The 16,029-nt window shown below is 35.5% G+C and overlaps 1 protein-coding gene across 2 annotated transcripts in view; it reads left to right on the top strand.

The window, feature by feature from the left end:
* Positions 1 to 15,804, top strand: part of DNAJC15 (DnaJ (Hsp40) homolog, subfamily C, member 15) — a 59,269-nt gene extending 43,465 nt beyond the window's left edge. For both annotated transcript variants that reach the window (XM_011974629.1, XM_011974628.1), the window contains exons 2-4: positions 3,355 to 3,406; positions 5,902 to 5,975; positions 15,548 to 15,804. In XM_011974629.1, coding sequence (XP_011830019.1) covers positions 3,355 to 3,406; positions 5,902 to 5,975; positions 15,548 to 15,628 — 207 coding nt within the window. In that variant the 3' untranslated portion in view covers positions 15,629 to 15,804. The remainder of the gene's footprint in view (positions 1 to 3,354; positions 3,407 to 5,901; positions 5,976 to 15,547) is intronic.
* Positions 15,805 to 16,029: the final 225 nt, after the last annotated feature.

Raw genomic sequence — 16,029 nt, 5'->3', positions numbered from 1 at the left:
CTGAGTAGCTGGGATTACAGGCATGTGCCACCACACCCAGCTAATTTTGTAGTTTTAGTAGAGATGGGGTTTCTCCGTGTTGGTCAGGCTAGTCTCGAGCTACCAACCTCAGGTGATCCGCCCATCCCGACCTCCCAAAGTGCTGGGATTACAGGCGTGAGCCACTGCGCCCGGCCTGAGACTTTATATATTTCAAATGTGCGTTTTTCAAAATGTGGAAAACTGGGGTAGTTAACCTAGGAAAGACCAGTTCATTTTCCAGAGGCTACCTCAAAAACACTTTTCTGAATCTTCTCTTACTTTTACGTATTTAAGGGTTATAGAACTTTGAACTTCTGTTATAATACTCATTAAATAGTAGTCATTTTTATTGAACTTTTAAAATTTTTTTTTTTTGAGACAGAGTCCTGCTCTATCCCCCTGGCTGGAGTGCAGAGGCATGATCTCAGCCCACTGCAACCTCCACCTCCCAGGTTCAAGACATTCTCATGCCTAAGCCTCCTGAGTAGCTGGAATTACAGGAGCCTACCACCATGCCCGGCTAATTTCATATTTTTAGTAGGTATGGGGTTTCACCATATTGGCCAGGCTGGTCGTGAACTCCTGACCTCAGGTAATCCACCTACTTGACCTCAGATAATCCACCTACTTCCCAAAGTGCTGGGATTACAGGCATGAGCCACCATGCCCAGCCTTTATTTTTTGAGAGTCTGACTCTGTCGCCCAGGCTGGAGTATAGTGGCACAATCTCAGCTAACTGCAACCTCCACCTCCCAAGTTCAAGTGATTCTCATGCCTCAGCCTCCTGAGTAGCTGGGATTACAGGCACACGCTCCCATGCCCAGCTAATTTTTTTTGTATTTTTAATAGAGATGGGGGTTTCACCATGTTGGCAAGGCTGGTCTTGAAATTCTGACTTCAGGTGATCTGCCCGCCTTGGCCTCCCAAAGTGTTGGGATTACAGGCATGAGCCACCGTGCCCAGCTTTTATTGGTAATATTAAAAGCAATTCACATTTACGGTTTGTTTGACATGTCCCAGGTCACTGTGCTAAATCTTTAACATATATTCTTATATTTTATCCTCACATAACCCTGTGAGGTGTCAATACTGTTTCTGTGCCCTTGGGATGCATCATTGTACAAAACAAGTTCCACAAAGGCTACAGATCTCTAGATTCTGATATTAATATTTCTATACCATTCTGTTGTTAGTATTCTCTGGTTACTCTTGAAATTGAGCACCTTTTCATATGTTTTAGCCATTTAGTTTTGTGTGTGTCTTTTGTGAAATCACTGACTTTTAGTCTTGCCCATTTTCTATTTGGTTGTCTGTCTTTTTATTATTAATTTGGAGGAATCCTATATGTATATTTGAATATGTGCCATTAGCTATGTGTTGCAGATGACTCGTGTCATGTGTTTCAGATTCAAGCTGAGGTATTAAGAGCAGGTAGGATTTGGGTAGGCAAAGATGAGTGTTTCTAGTGAGATGAAAGAATAAACAAAATTGTAAGGAAAGAAGATATAATTCACATATGAAATAGTTGAATAGTTTGATTGGACTAAGACCAGAAAGCTCAAAATGTATAACACCAGGGAAACCCTAGAAAATGACAAAAATATACCTCAGCAGAACATTTTCTTTAAATCAGTACATCTTCTGTTCAGGAATAACCTGTTTCAGGCAGACTAGACAACCTGAAAGGAACCCTAAAGATCGTTTGCCTCTCTGGTAGGTAGCTCTAGGCTTTCACTCCCCTGCCAGGGAATGAATCTTCTATTACTGAAATGGCCTTGATGTCATTGCCTGGTGAAAAGGTGTGACTTAAAGCTGGAACTGATGGGGAGAGAAGCCTAGAGGAAAGTCCTTCATCTTGTCCTCTGGCTCTAGATTTCTCAGAGTTTTTGCATATTAAAGTTAGATCACCTTCATGAGGCTGCCCTTGGTAACCTGATGTTTCTCATTATAAAGTCATTCCTTGAAGGTTGGGACTTTGATTTCCTATGACTTGGTGTATATTTCCTTACAGAACCTGAAGGCCAATGGCTGAATGGCTTTTTGGTTTTAGCCTCCCTTTAGTCTCAGCCTCCATCTTACTGTGTCTGCACCAGTGAAGAAGTATATTCATTCTGTTCCCTAGGGAGATTATGCTAGTGTTTTTAAAGTCTCTGCCGACTCTTCAGAATTTGCCTCTCAAATCCTTATCAGACAAAAATGTTCCTGTGGTTTCACTGCTTAATTTTGTATCCATTAGAATTTGTTTTGGCTCCAGGTGCCTAAAACCCCAAAATATAGTGGCTTAGGAAGATAGAACTTTTATTTTTATCCCATGTATTAATAAATAGAGGCAATTCAGGGGTGGGAAGGCAGCTCCATCTGGAACCAATGTCTTTTCATCTCGTTGTTCTTCCTACTTTATCCAAGAGGGCTGCTCCAGCAATAATGTATGCATTCCAGCCAGCAGGAAGGAGAAATGGAAAAGGAGAAGGACATCTCCCTACCCCTCTGTAGGACTTCTCAGAAGTTGCATACACTACTCTGGTTGTATCTTATGAGCCAATGCTTAGTTAGCATAGCCATACCTAAGTCTAAAGGAGGCTTGGAAAAATGTATCTAGCTAAAAACAGGAATTCCTGATCCTATTGAAAAAAAGAGAATAGATATTGAGGATTACCATTGATCTTTGCCACACAAATCTTTATTGTGACACTAATAGTTTCCTGAGATGTTTAAGGAAGAAAAGCTCAGAATAATATGGGTATATAGCCAATTTAAAATAAATTCTCATCAGAATTAGCTTATATCTGACATTCTGAATTTTGGGCCCTTATTTTAAAATTTTTACACTGGTCTAGAAGGGTAGACATTAACTTTTGAATTTTTTATCATTTTTGTTAAGTTTGGAAGCTTGACTTCTTTCCTAAACATTGATGTAAGATTTCATGAAATTTTTAAATATAGCAAATGCTGTTGAACATTGCAAATATAAAATATGGAGGAGGAAATAGGTGCTTTTTATCTTTATAGAAGATATATATATCAAACCCACTTCAAAATCATCTATAGAACAAATTTTAGCAATAGGTAATATAAAAGCTCTCGGTTAGAATGGATTCAAATATATGGAAATTAAATGAAAATCTAGAATCATTTCAGTTCACTGAGAATTAGCTGATATAGTGAGCAGCAGATATAATCCCATAGACTGCGTATTTTTTAAAGTCCTGGTCTTCACAGTAGAGCTTAAAGAAAATGTAGTATTGTAACGTAATTATTCTCATTATTAAAAATGATTTACTTTTAAAACCCAGCATGTTACATCATAAGTAATACTCATTTTTTCTTCCATAGGTAAGAAGTCTGATAGCTGTAGGACTGGGTGTTGCGGCTCTTGCATTTGCAGGTAAGATAAAGAATATATACCAATAAATTGCAGGAGAAATATTTCCAAATAGTGTCTACAGTGATTCATTGAGTAGACCCTTAGTATTCTGAGGTTTTGGTTTTCAGACATAATACATTCTCACTCTTTCCACCGTTTGTAGTTACTGAACATTTGTCATTGTAGCAAAATCTAGATAAACTTTATGGGGAAGAAAATTAGTGATACAAGAGCCCGGAAAACTAGCTCCAATAATAGTTTATCTTCCTAGCTTTTTTTTTCAGTTTGAGGTATAGTATACTATAAAAAGAAATTTTAATATTGTGCAATGTAAGTGGCATGGAGTTCCTTTATTCTCCCATATTTATTTTTTATTGCAGATAGGTTTATACATTTTAAGCTGTCAGTTCTTTCTCATGAGCATAGTTGTTCCGTATAGTTTATTAATTGGTCTCTCAACATATTGATATAATTACCTTGATAAATCCAGGAGAATTTTTTTCACTGCTAAAATTACCTTTTTGGAAAGAATAGTTCTGAAGATCTAAAGTAGATTTGCTGAGTCTGTCATTAACTTACCATAGTTTTAAATTACATAGCTATTTTCTTAATATTAATTTGCGATTATGTCCTTATTGATAAAGATTTACTTTTTTGTTCTAGCATTTGTGTTTGTAAGTTCTATCGGTTTGATCTTGTTAATTGGATCTTTTAGGCAAAGCTGCATTCCATTGTAGCTATATGGAGTTTAGTAAGACTAATGGAAAAATGAGAAATAAGAGGCTCTTGTTTTGTATGGTATTTAATTTCTCATAATTATTTTTTAAAACCCCATTTTAATCTTTTATCTTGGAAGTGATGAAACACTTCAACAATCAGAACTTTGAAATCTCGATCAGTGGTTCAGATTCTCTTGGTGTTTTTGTCATCAGGGTCTTACGTCTCAGTTATATAACTTAATGAATTTCTGAGGTTTCATGAGAAGAATATCAGGTCTCAAACAGAATTCTGACAAACTTGCCCCTAAACATAAAGGAATTTTAGTATTAATTAGAGTAGGCATAGTTATGAATTCAAATGTAAGGTTTTGATTTGAAATTAGATAAAGATATATTTTTCCAGTATCATCTTTGTAAAATGACAAGAATTGGTGTGTGTATTCTGTATATAGACCACACTATTCCCAACCTCATATTACTGACTAGAATATTATATTAAATAACAGCAAGATCTCTTCCAGAGCCAAATACAACCAAATAGTAGAATTTAGGAGAAAGTACACTTAGATTTGTTAGCACTAGATCTTCTAGTTAGAGTAAACCTCCAGATGTCGCTTCTTGAAGCATTCAAATGCTTTTTAACTGAAATTAGAAGTCAATCACTGTGGTTTTGAAGAATTTTGAGGTAATATAAAAGCTACATTTCATACTATTATAAAATCAAATGGAAGATGACATCTATGTGATAAGAGATACAGACAAGTTAGGGAATCAGCCTCATTTAATTTCACTTTATTTAATGTTCTCCTTTATCTCAAGAGCTTTTTATCTTCACATTTTCCCATTTCTGGCATCCTGTCTTTCACTGTAACATGTTTGCACAGAAATAACATTATACATAGGCAGGTAAATTTTTCTAAAAGGTCTAGGTAGCTGAATTTTTGCAGTAGAACTCTTGATTTGCAAATAGACTTATGGTTAGAAGTTGAATTAAAGCATGTAGTGTCATATACTGATTTTCTAGCAAGACTATTGGAGAAAGAGATACTGGTAGAAGACACAATCTGATTGGGGTACAAAAGATAAATTAGCTAGATAATATTTTACTCTTATTTGATGCCCTGAAAATAATTTAGAACCTGTTTTACTATTGACTTTTAGTTGTTAAAACTCAGGGGAGTTTTGATTATTAAGATTCCTAACTAAGGAAAGAACTAAAAATAAGTTTTTGGAGAGAGTAGCTATCCTCAGTGAGACAAAATTGATAATCAACATCTTTGGTAAATATTTCATATGTAATTGCTTTTTTACTTTAGAGATAATTCCATTAAAACCATTTCTGTGCAGTATAGATCATAATTTGATTTGTTTTCTATATATTTCAAAGTGATTATCATAAAAAGCAATACAGTTAATCATTTTAGTATTTTAGGTATCTTTTATACATAATAGGACTTTACAGTTTGTTGTAGAAAGAATACTAGGATGTTATTTTTTGTGACATATACCATAATATAAATGTAAGATATTATACATAAACATTGAAAATTTCTAGTTTTATAATTATAAACCAGAACTTGATAAATTTAACGGCTATGATAATGGTATTAACATGAAATTCTGCCCTCCAATAAATTAAAAATATGAAAAAAATTGACCATCTTTCTGGTAAGTTTTGAAATACTTATTGAAATGACGTATGTAAACTATCAATAAATACTGTGGCAAGCACTTTGAAGGTGTTGATTGATTTTGATTATAGAAAATATGTTTGCTTTTATTCCTTTTACTATTTAGGTCGCTATGCATTTCGGATCTGGAAACCTCTAGAACAAGTTATCACGAAAACTGCAAAGAAGATTTCAACTCCTGTAAGTTAAATGTGGCTTTAGTTAGAAAACTCATTTTGATTTTTGTTCGTGTGACATATTTGAGTTAACTTAGAAAATGGTCTTGGATTTTCCAATGTTTGTAGAAGTTTATTTCCTTCACTATATCATTGGTGAGTTTGTCTAATTTACTGGCTCAGTTTCTTTTAATTTCTTGGTCACATTATTTTTATATCTAACTTTATTCCTGGTTTTGACATCTAATTATTATAATCTGTTTGGTAGTATTACATCAACTTTGATGTAACTTGTTTTCCCCATTTAGTTACTGTTCATTTATTCAATAAACATTTATTGAGTCCCCATCCCTGTGCCAGCAGCTTGGAATAGCTGATGAACAAAGAAGACATGGTTCTTGTCCTGATGAATCTTACCCAAGAGTTGATGCCATCTTGAAATTTGAAACTAGTCCCTTTACAACATCATGCTTGGCCATCTCAAACATAAAACTATGAGATTCCAACCGTGAAATCCTGTAGAACTTATTATACATTTTTGCACTAGCATCATAGCTACTCTGGGGAGCTGAACATAAGTGAAAAAATGAATGACAGTATGTATCCGTAAAAGCAACAGTATGGATTGTAGTTTGCAACCACTGAAGACAATATAAAGAAAAGTCACTGAGGCCCTGCAGTGTAAACGTTGGCTTCAGGGAAGAAGCAGATCTGGGATAGATCAACTTGGTTGAGATTTGAGACTCTCAAATTGCTGCAAACCAAGTTGATCATCAGCTATTCTAAGTTCCTGGCACAGGGATGAAGACTCACTAAATGTTTCTTAAACAAATGAATACTAATTAAACAGGGAAAGTAAGTTATGTCAAAGTTGATATAATACTACTAAATGTGAAACTACTAAACTACCTATTTTATATATGTTTTTTCAATAAATATTTCAAAACTTACCAGAAAGACTCGTTTTTTCCAAATTTATAATTTATTGGAGGACAGAATGTCATGTTAATACCATTATCACAACTATTAAATTTATCAAGTTCTAGTTCATGATTATAAAACTAGAAATTTTCAATGTTTATGTATAGCATCTTACATTTATATTATGGTATAGGTCACAAAAAATGAATTGTTTCTTTTAGCAAAGGCGTTACAGGCTTGTGAGGCTTAGTTAGCCATGAACAATGACAGCACCAAAGGATGACATACTGACAAATAATTAAACTTAGATTCAAAAAAACAGCAAGTGATTTTACTGTCCTATAAATGCATGTCTGTGATTAGAGGGGAACATAGGTGTATTTTCTGTTTTCCTATTTTTATTTTATTCAGCTAAAATATTGGTAGGTATTCAGTAAGTATTCTTTGAGCACCTACTACTTACTACATTATCATAGACAGTGGGATATAGTTATGGACCAAAGACATTGCCCTAGGAGCTTACATGTTAGTGGAGAGACACAGTTTAAAAAAAAAAAAAAATGAAGTAAGATACATAATACCTAGAAGTGTTGAGTGCTTTTGAGAAAACCAAATCAGGGTAAGAGGCTAAAGAGTAACAGTAGTGAGGAATCTTTACATTAGATAGGCCAGGTAGGGTTTCTCCAAGAAGATAAGGGACCAGGCCATACGAGCCTCTGGTATGAGAGCTTCCTGGGTGGTCGGATCACTGCGAAGGTCCTGAGGTGCAAATGAGCCTAGCAGCAAGAGTATCTCCAAAGGAGTGTTTGAAGGAAATAGTGGTAGCTTGGGCCCAGATCCCTTAGGACCTAATAGACAATGAAAAAAAACTTCAAATTTTACCTTAAGCATGATAGAAAGCCCTTGGAAGGGTTTGAGCAAGGAGGCAATGTGATTTGCATTGTAGGTTATCACTCTGCTTGCTACCTAGAGTCAGAGTAGAAGCTGTGAAACCAGTAAGCGGGTATTGAGATAGTCCAGGTGATAGATGATGATGGCTTGAAATAGAGTAGTAGCAATGGACACAGTAACATAGTTCTTTAAATGAATTCTATTTATATCTTTCCATATGTTTATAAATAATAAATGGAGAGAATTTCAGAAATTGTTTCTTTTCTGTTATGGTGATCTTCAGTACACCGTAAATAGAAAATTACCAAGCTTTGCAGAACTACATTATTTAACACTGTAAAGGAAGAGAGAGCAAGAAAATGAGAAAATCTTCAGTACTTGGTAGAGGCTCACAGATAAGGCAGGGTAATTCAGGAGATTATAAGGGATACGCTCATGTAAACTCTTTCTTCAGTGGCTTACATGACCTGCTCCCTCATCTTCTCAGAGGAATCTTATTTGTCCTATTTAATATAAAGAGTCTGAGCCTGGTACCTGCATTTCTTAAAGGGAAATGATGTGTACCCCCCTTTCCCTCCTTGTGGGCCTCAAGGTAAGAAACCTAGCTTTCAATAAATCTGGCTTCTTTTTCACAAAGTGCTACTCTTAGAGTTTGCAGTAAAACATCTTAGAATATCTTTATCTTTATCATAATCATTATTATATTTTTACCTCAGTAAAGATGCAAGTATTTTTAAACAATTTAAAAAATAGTAATCATTCCAGGGAAACTGAGAAATGAAGTATGTGCATACTTTCTTTTGGTACTAATGAATCCCAATGTTACACCTCATAAACACAGTATATATAGTGTTTTGATTTTGTAAATATTATTAATTATTGAACCAAATAGGGTTACTAAAAAGACAGGAACTGTAATTGTGTGTCACTAAGTCTCTGTCATTCAAAGGAGATTGTCCAGGGCTCAAGTTTCGATGGGGGTCTCTTTTCATTGTTTTTTTAAACTTTCTTTTTTTTCTCTAAGCTTTAACATGTTGTTTTTCAATCTTATCTTTCTCTTTTTCATACTTTTTTTTCATTTTGCTGAAATAGTACGTAGAATAAGTTTTTTATATGGAACACATGGATGATAAATGTTTTTTCTGCTTTGTTAAACAGTTTGTTTCTTTTGTTCTCACTGTTAATTATCAGCTGCTAGCTCCTTGAAATTTGGTGGAGCCAACATTAGAGAAGTATAGAAATCTCTGCTGAGACTAAGCCTCAGTACCTGCACTCCTGCATTCCTGCATACTCACAGCTAGATTTTTTGGTGGTCTTATTATTCTTATTCCATTGTAGACAACCTGTTGTTTTGGTTTTTGTTGTTTGGGTTTTGGGTTTTAGGTTTTGGTAGTGGTGGCTTTTTTTTGGCTCTGAAAGTTTGTAGGATTTTCTCTTTCTTACTGATCTGGAATTTCACAAGAATTCTTAGCCCTAACTTATTTGAAAATGGTCTTTAGTTCTGTAAGATTTTCTTACATTTTTTTCTTTTGTTATTTCTTCCTTTCATTGTCTCTCGGATTCTCGGCTTCTGGAACTCCGAACAGAAAGATGTTGGACCTGATAAAAAGATGTCTATCCTGTATGTCTCTTACCAATTTATCTCGTATTTTCCATCTCCTTATCTTTCTTTGCTCTTCATTCTACAGTGTTTTCACAGCTTATTTTCCAGATCACCAGGTTGGCCTTTAGCAATATCCATTCTGTTATTCAGTCTATCCACTGAATTCTTAACATCGGTAAAATTTTTTTTTTTTTTTTGAGACAGGACCCGGTCTGTAGTGCACAATCTCAGCCCACTGCAACTTCTGCCTCCCGAGTTCAGGTGATTTTCCTACCTCAGCTTCCCAAGTAGTTGGGATTACAGGCACTCGCCACTACGCCCTGCTAACTTTTGTATTTTTAGTGGAGACGGAGTTTCACCATGTTGGCCAGGCTGGTCTCGAGCTTCTGACCTTAAGTGATCCACCCACCTCAACCTCCCAAATTGCTGGGATTATAGGTGTGAGCCACTGCACTCGGCCAACATTAGTAATTTTCTAAGTTCCAAGAATTCTTTCTTCTTTCTAGCAAACCATTTTTTAATTAATGTGGTATCCTTTTGAATATTTCTAAAGCCATTCATTAGAATTTGGCCAAATTCTCTTCTGCTTCCCAATTTATCTCCTTTTCCTAAAGCCAGTTGTTAGGTGTTCATATTGGTTCTTTTTTTCCCCTCCATGATATTGGATTTGCTCAAATGTCCAATGATCGTTGGTTGTTGATTTATATTTATGATGACTAAATTGACTAATAGAAGTAATGTTCTTAAGTTTTCTTCAGCTGTTTGGTACGGTTGCCTCAACAACTTAATGGAATGAGCGTGTTGACTGTGGGCTGTAAATAACGTAGGTGGGTTTGTTAACAGGCATGTCTTTCAGAGCAAGGAGACTAGAGGCAGGTACCTGGAGAGTGCAGGAGAGGTTGAGCACTGTGTACATTTTACCGCTTGGCATAGCTTCTCACCTCCCTACACTTCTGGGTTCTGAAAGGGGATCTGCTGGTATGCCTCTGGTTCTTTTAGTACCTACCACCCAGAATAAGATGCATGTCAGAGAAAGAGGCATGTGGTTCTCTTTCTCAGCCTAAGGGCAAAAGTGACAGGTGCCTGGCCTCTTAGGCTCTATATTAGTAAAGTAGGAATGATCTGTTTATATTGTTCTGGTTTAATAAGTTACGCTGATTTTTTATTGTTGTTGTTGACTCTGAATTTAGTGTTCTTGTTTTCTGAAAAGGGTTTCTTCTTTTCTCTGGTGTTTGAGGCTGCTGGGATTTTTCTGTACGTGCAAATTTTACCTAGGATTTCTTTAAACTTTCTGGTTTGCTGTTTATCCCATTTCTTGTTTTCCAGGCCTATTAAGGGTGTTTTAAAATGTACACTGTCTTTTCTCATTTCAAAGGCACTTTGGAAAGCAAAATACCTTTATGATTCAGTCTGCTCTTTTGAACCAGTGCCCTTTTGCTTGATTTTTTTATTAATGTATTAATGTATATTATTGACTCAGCCAATGTCTAATTACCCTTAAATTTTTTTCTGGGGGAGAAAACCCATCCTTCATCTTTGTTTTTGAGGCTTTTAATTTTCTGTTTGTGAATCTGTCCTTTTATTTGAATATTATTTTCTAAATTGCATTTATTTTGTTTTATGGTCAAGTGAAATTTATGGAAAAATATACTAATTAAAATCATCCTTCGTTAGCTTTATATATCAAATAGATTATTGTATATAATAAAGTTTATAGCTTATGATAAATGTATTCTTTTAAAACTGTGGGATGATCCAGTTCTTCTCTAGTTGCCTGGAGGACTTTTGTGTTTCAAGCTATTGAATGAATGAATTAGCTAATGAAGACTTTGGTTTAACTTAGTAAAGGAGACACAAAATAATCTAACATGGCACTATAGCATTTAGTGCTAATTTTAGAAGGAAAATGATTTTGATTTTGTTGTTTATATATACAATATTTTATGAATGGGATAGTACAAAATAATCATTTGTTGTAAGGTCCAGGATGTGTTTCTGTTTTTAGAAAAAAGGACGATTTACTCCATCTATTTGATGGTATACCTGTTCCTTATAGTAATCTCATTTTTTGGATCTAAACATTTTCTTTGACCTACCACAGTGTTGTCAGAAAATGGTTCTGCAGTGGCTTATATCTGTAAGTCCTAATATAATGCAATATGGGTATATTCTTTTCAAGCTTAAAAGGACCTTTCAGTTTTATTAGTGGAGAGGAGTACAGAGTTACAATTTTGTACTTGCTCATGCATAGATATTAATTCAGACATAACAATAGATTAAAATACTGTGATAACAGTTTTGTTCTATTTAAAGTTATATATTATAAGGCCTAAAATTTCTAGAAGTTTAAGAAGCATGATTTTCTCTGAAGAAATGTGTAAATACAGTTGACCCTTGAACAACCTGGGTTTGAACTGCACAGGTCCACTTAATCATGATTTTAACAAATAAACTCAATGAGCCCTCCACGTCTGCAATGAAATATAGATCAAAAATGTAGTATTCATGGGATATAAAACCCACCTACACTGAGGCCAAGTTTTTGTATCTGTGGTTTCTATAGGGCTGACCGTGGTGCCTGAGTATGTGCAGATTTTAGTATGAGTTGTCCTGGAACCAGTCACCCACAGATACTGAGGGCTGAATGTATTTTAGTAGTGAGTAACATAGCAATTTTTTGTTTTCTCTTTGTATACTTTTCTGCACACAGCCCTAAATGTTAAGTCTCTGTTCTTAAAATGGTCTAGTTCTTTTGGAAGGGTTGTGTTGATTATATGTATATACAGATTGACTTACTCGTAATAAAATCAGTGTTCATATGAACTTCTTCCTGACACTAGATTTTAGGTAGCCTTTTCTGAAACTCTATGTCTACCTGGGCAAAACTGAAAGTGAAAAAATTACTCAGATACCAATACCTGCTTTTAAGGTTAATGAGCTTTGTGACTATAGTGGAAATGACAGTTAATGAAACATGATAAATTTATCTTTTTTATTATGCTGGCTCCAAATTTTAGAGCTCCCCGAGGTAAATAAAGACTCATTGAAATATTTTTTTCCTGAATAATTACTCTATGTATTAGTTCAGGCATGATTTAAAAACAAAAGTAAGAACAAATATTTGGTGTACTTCTATTTTGTTATGACTAAATCAACTAATTACCTTTAATTTAGGGAGTAAGGTATGCATCGAGTTCAAATTTTGGTTTCCTGAAAGAAACCTTAAAACCAGCCCCTATTCCTCTAAGTCCCTCGTTTTTTGAGACAGTCTGTCTCCATTGCCCAGGCTGGAGTGCAGTGGTGCACTCACAACTCACTGCCCTCCCAGGTTCAAGCGATTCTCCTGCCTCAGCCTCCAGAATAGCTGGGATTACAGGCGTGCATCACCACACCCAGCTAATTTTTGTGTCTTGGTAGTTAGTAGAGGCGAAGTTGGCCAGGCTGGTCTCTAACTCCTGACCTGAGGTGGTCCGCCTACCTCGGCCTCCCAAAGTGCTGGGATTACAGGCGTGAGGCACCACAGTTGGCCGCCTTACTTGTTTCCATTTGTATCTGTATCTATATTTCTCTCTATATCTCTCTTTATATATGTACATACTCTCTGTGTATGTTTAGAAAGATATAAAATTTGTTCAGGTTAGTATGTGTACTTAACCCAATTTGGTATCCTTCCTCTCCTCAAAACTTGTGTCGGGGTGGGGGACTATTTGTCTTTTTACTGATTATAAATTACTTGAAACTTGGATAATACATTATATTCTCACAGTATTGATTCATTGATAGATTAGCATCTGTGTGATGAAGGACAGACCTTGATTCTCATTTGAAAAGTGCCTGGTACACAGCAGTTGCTGAAGTGTTTATTGAATGAATTAATTGCCAGGAATTATTTATTACCAAGTAGAAATTTATAACAAGCTGTTCAAAGAGTATAGCTTATATAAATGACCAGATCTGACTCCCTACAACCCATTTTTAAAGCTCTAGTCATTTCCTTGGTTTCTTTTAGTAGTCTTGTTTTTCTTTAATTGTATAAATAGCACGTGCTCATTGTTGAAAATTTAGAAGTTGAAAAAAAGAAAAAAAATTATAATCCCATGAGCTAAAAAAACTTTAAAGTTATTTATATGCTTTCAGATTTTATTTCATGTAAGCATACCTATTTTTCCCTACTTTGTAAGGAAATGATTTCATGCTTAGAAACACATATGCCTGTAATCATATATGTGTATGTTTCCTCCTAAAAGCTGAGTTTGTACATCCTGTTTCTCTGTTTAGCGCTACTGAAAATAGTGTCTTTACTTGCTGTCTCCATTCCTCTCTTCCCATTCTGTCTTAAACACACTAATCGTACGCTCACCTCACTGTCTGCAGCTCTTCTCAGTTTTTGGTGTCCTCTTTGCTAAATCCAGAAGTCAGTTCTTGGCTCTCGTTTTTCCTTACCTATCAGAAACTTTGAAACCATTTTTAGTTTCCTCACTCTTGACTTGTAGTTATTTTCCTCCTTTACTGCTAGGCCTTCTCAGCCTCCTTTACTGATTCCTCTCCGTTTCTGTATCACTAAGTGTAGCAGTCTTTAGGGAACACTCCTTGGACTTCTAATTTTTAAACCCTCTCATTCAGTCTCATGGCTTTAAATGCTTTCTTTACCCTGTCTCTTATACACATCTAGATGTGTATAAGAGACAGGTCTGATGTTAAGTCACACATTCTCCACTTGGATATTTAAGACATTTCAAACTTAATATATCCGAAATCATTCTCCTCATGGCTGTTATTCACAACAAATAAACAGCTGCTTTTTTCCTAAGTCATTAAATGGCAGTTTGACAGTTTAGGCCAGAAACCTTGAAGTCATTTGCACAGCTTGGGTTTTCTTGAAAGCAGAGTGAGATAAAGATTAGCAAGCTATACCTTTATTAAAGAGTGCTCTTAGCATAAACAACTCCAGAAAGAAAGGGAAGGATAACCTAGGCTTCAGTGCAGTCCTACCAAAAGCCTCAAGCCAATCTCACAATAACCTCTAAGGAAGGATGACCGTTGTAGTTATCCCAAGTTGGGGCGAGGGGTCATAGGATTAAATGACATTACCCAGGAAGTGAGTATATATAAGAAGTCCAAGGACTGAACCCTAGAGAACTACAATGTTTCTATCCCATGTCAACCAGTCAGTAGATACAGGCTGCCCTGCAAAGTGGGATGAGCTTGACTTCCTTTAGGCAAGGCAATTCCTAAAGTGTCTGACAGCTGGGAGCTATCAGCCAGCCACAGCCCCAGTGTCTGGGGAGTAAGTCCTTCACTCCTGATGGGGGATCTGGTGAACGCATAACAGTGTCCTCAACATCATTCTTAATTTTTCTTTTACTCATCTCCCAAATTCAATCCATCAAGCAAATGTTAGTTCTGTTTTCAATATGCATCCAGAATCTAACTGTTTTTATCACCTGCTCTGCTACCACCTTAGTTCATACCATCATCATATACTGTCTGGATTATTGTTATGTTTTCTGAACTGGTCTGCTGCTTGCACCTTTCTATTGTTTACATGGCAGTTAGATTAAATCGAAGTTAGATTGTTACTCCAGTGCTCTGGCTTCTCCCACTTAAAATTCTAAATTCCTTCCATTGTTTACAAGGCCCTCCACAATCTGGTTCCCATTACATCTTGAATCCTCCTCTTCTCCTTGTTCACACCTCTCCAGGAGCATTGAAACCTTTCAGTCCAGCTTCCCAGTCTCTCTTGGCTTGCCTGTCTGCTAGTGTGACATACTCCCCACTTCATCAGTTCCTCCCCATTCTCTGTTGGCTATTGTAAAAGGCTAAACAATGTCTGCCATATCAACATTAAATGACTTGATCAAGGTTATCCAATGAGAAAAGTACTACAGAGCTTAGAAAAAGTTCAAGCATTTTGCTTCTACCAATCTCTTTTGTTCTTCCTGTTATATCTTGGTGTAGAAAAATTAATCTGTTTTAAAGTGAAAAAAAAGTTAACATTTTTTAAGACTTCCTATTGGTCAAAATTTCTTGAAGTTTCATTGTTTGCTGCTTCCCCCCTGCCCATAATTTTGAGTTGACTTCTAGTAAAATGCATTACTCTCACTGCAGCTACACGATGAGATTGAGGTCATGCCACCTCATACGTGTAACTAATGATTTCTTGCTGTTTCTTTCCTATACAGAGCTTTTCATTCTACTATAAAGGAGGATTTGAACAGAAAATGAGTAGGCGAGAAGCTGGTCTTATTTTAGGTGTAAGGTAGGTGTGCAGCATAAGTATTGTTTTGTTCTGTGACCAAGCTTATCTTTAAAAAAGAGAAAACGTTACAATAAGGTTATACTTAATATTTAAAATTATGAGTAGGCAGCAGAGGAAAAAATACCAAATTTTTACATTTTAAAGCCTCAAATCTAAAAGTATCCCACTCCCCTAAAAAAACAAAACAAAACAAAAAAACAGGCAAAGTTGTGAAGTTCCTTTATTCTTTAACAAGGATCTATAATTGAATACTAATGTTTCAGTTAATCAAAATATCCCTTTTTGTGACATTCACTCTGGACTCAGTTTTATAATTTGATATGTATCATTTTTAAAAATTATAATGCAGGATATGTTTCATAGTTCTTTTCTGCTTCTGTATTGTGACATCAAGCATATTTATTG

The sequence above is a fragment of the Mandrillus leucophaeus genome, unplaced genomic scaffold (genome assembly GCF_000951045.1).
Source record: "Mandrillus leucophaeus isolate KB7577 unplaced genomic scaffold, Mleu.le_1.0 Scaffold147, whole genome shotgun sequence".
NCBI lineage: Eukaryota > Metazoa > Chordata > Mammalia > Primates > Cercopithecidae > Mandrillus > Mandrillus leucophaeus.
Note: the sequence above shows the minus strand (reverse complement) of the source record. Positions and strands in the feature narration are given on the sequence as shown.